This window comes from Octodon degus, unplaced genomic scaffold (genome assembly GCF_000260255.1).
Source record: "Octodon degus isolate 3935 unplaced genomic scaffold, OctDeg1.0 scaffold00098, whole genome shotgun sequence".
NCBI lineage: Eukaryota > Metazoa > Chordata > Mammalia > Rodentia > Octodontidae > Octodon > Octodon degus.
In genome coordinates, this window is record NW_004524674.1 from 288,680 (window position 1) to 291,470 (window position 2,791).

The following is a 2,791-nucleotide window of genomic DNA, read 5'->3' on the forward strand; positions in this document are numbered from 1 at the left end:
CTATTAGGTTGGTATATGCAACGTCCTGGATTTGATCCCCAGCACTACAAAAATAAAAAATTAAAATTAAAAAAATGTTTGTGGTAAATTATCTACTGGTGTCTATGTCTCTAAACTCAGTCCTTGGACGGGAACTTCTAGATCAAAATACATACACATACATAATGGCAGAAATTTCATAAAAGGTTGAGTTAACATAAAAATACTAGCCCTCTAAGGCATCCCATTTCATCAAAATAACAAACATGAATATGCAAAAGGATCTTACAGAAAAGTAAATGAAACATTATTACCTCTAACTCCTTAGGAGAGATCCCAATTTATATACCACAAAGCATGTGGGTTTTTTGCTTTTGTTTTTTTGTTTTGGGGTTTTTTTTTGTTTATTTTGTATTTTAGGGAAGAGTTTACAGGGTGTTCAGGGTCTCACTACTAGATTGGCCTCATAGTGATCCACTTGTTTACAGCCTCCCAAGAGCTGGGATTACAGGCACGCACTACCACGCCCAGTCTCAATTGCCCTCTCAGGGAATTGCCCTCTCAGCGCGCCCCGGGAGCGGGGCCCGCACTGCAGGCTGGGTGATCAAACCCAGGCCCCTGCGCCTGCTTGCAGGAGCTTTAAGACGCTGAATTATTTGGCTGGCCCTCCTGACAGACTTCTGAGAAAGTGAGACAAAAATTACTTTCCAGGAGCAAGTACTGTGAGGGTTTTATAGTGTGAAATACCAGGAGTCTTTTTTATTGATGTACGTTTGAGCATACTATTTTAGCTACCAGAAGAAAAACTAAATGCAAGTGTCACCGGGACTTTCTGGCAGATAAAGTAAGTATGTGGGAGGTCAGAAGAACCTGAGGAATATTGCACAGTCCAGGCAAGGGGGAAGGTGAACTATCTGTCACCTGCCACAGAGAAGAGAATAGCAGCAGAAAAGGAAGCTGCAATCTGAGACTCCAAACACAGCAACGAAAATGCTGGGACCCAGCCGGGTCTCAGACCTGAGCCTGAGCACAAAAATAGCACACCACAGCTCCAGGACACCATCACAGAGAAGGGACAGGACAACCAGAAAACACATCACTGTGTGGGCTGCATCTTACCTAGATCTCCCATCCACTGAACCAGCATGTGGACAAACGTGGCCAGCACATTGCCCCCATTGAGTGACGCTGCTACTCCCAGATAGGTCCTGTCAAAATAGGGGAAATAGGCGACAGGGGCTGTGGGGTCCGGAGTCTGCGCGGGCTGGAATCCTGAGGGCATAGAGGCTGCCAGCTGAACCGAGGTGCTGATGTTGAGAACTGGGATCCAAAAAGAGCAGAGGTGAGGCCTGCTGGGTAAACTCAGTGGTTAAAATCACAACAGGCCAAGAAGGGGGTGGTGGCTTTAGAAATATGTCCACAAAGTCCTCCTCTCAAGAGGCAGAGTGTGATTCCTCTTCCCCAATAAAGGCTGATCCAAGTGACAGGCTTCTAAGAAATGACACAAAGCAGAAGTGACAAACCAACCCAGATTGGTATTCAACTTCCCACTTCCAATGTTAGACGCAATGAGCAAAAAAAGAGTCTCAGAAAAACCACTAACTTCATTTCTTCCCCATCAAGCTTCCTGCTGTGGCTGTACACCAGAAGTAACAGGCCTTCCACCTGTCCCTTCAAGAACAGGGGGCCAGCACTGTCCAGGCACATGTCACAGCTGAGCACAGGCTGGCAGCCCCAAACAGGAACCAGAGCCTCCAACCCCTTCCAGTGAAGAGGGGGCCCAGGAATGGTCTGTATGTTCCCACCAAAACTCCTGTTGGAATTTGGCTCCCATGAAGGTACTGGAAAGAGGAGCCAGGCAAGAGCTTTATGAGGTGCCTGGGTCATTAGAACTAATCCTAATTAGATTAGGATTAGATCTATGGGTCCTTGAGGGAGTAGCTTCTGCTACAAAAGTGAGCTCACTTTGGCTGGCTGCTCTGTCTCCCTATGTGGCTTCATGACATGCCCCAGCAAGGAGGTCCCTTACTAGATGTTGTTCCTCAACCTTGGACCCCTGAACCTCCAGAACCATGGCCTGAATAAACTTTTCTTCTTTATAAATTATCCAGTCTGTGGGATTCATTTTCAGCAACAGAAAACAGTCTAGGACTGGCATAATATCACCTTCTCCCATTGAACTCGCCCACCGACAGTTACAAAGCTCCCTGCCACCCAGGCACAGGTGACTACCCTCTGAAGGGGGAATAGCCAGGCTGCAAACCAGCAGATAAGAGAGAGCCCTTCACAGGCATCATCACAATGGCTACCACTGCCCCCCAAGCAAGCAACACTCGTTACCCACAGAGACATTGATTACAGACACAGGGAAGAAACAGCCTGCCCACATTCACACAGAAGAGGCAGGATCGCTGAAATCCCATCCTGTGGGCAGGACTCTGAAGCCTACTTCCTGGGTTTCCTACTTTCTGGGCTTCCTTGCTTTGAAGGAAGAGATATAAGGCAAAAAGATGATATATTATGGTAGAAAGTCACAAAATAAACTTAGGCTGTTTTCCTGGGGTATTGATGTCAGCTGAAAATTTGAGAGCAAAAAAAGGTGACATTGAACCTTTTTCATTGGAAAAGAGTTTATCACGTGTGTGCCAACAAAGCTGGCAGGATGTCATGTTTCCCAGTCAGCTCATCTTGTACTTTTCCATGTGCTGACCACACTGGCAGTGAGCACAGCAGCGGCCAAGGACTCAAGGACACCTCTCTTTGAGACATCTACATCTTTGTTGTCTTGGTATATTCAATTAAAAAAAAAAAA

The 2,791-nt window shown here is 46.4% G+C and overlaps 1 protein-coding gene across 2 annotated transcripts in view; it reads right to left on the reverse strand.

Moving 5' to 3' along the window:
- Shpk (sedoheptulokinase) overlaps positions 1 to 2,791 on the reverse strand; it is a 33,602-nt gene that overhangs the window by 6,352 nt on the left and 24,459 nt on the right. The window contains exon 6 of one of the 2 annotated variants that reach the window (XM_004638282.3): positions 1,099 to 1,299. The exons of the other annotated variant lie outside the window; for it this stretch is intronic. Within the exon in view, the coding sequence (XP_004638339.1) occupies positions 1,099 to 1,299 (201 nt within the window). The remainder of the gene's footprint in view (positions 1 to 1,098; positions 1,300 to 2,791) is intronic. 2 annotated transcript variants of the gene reach the window in all.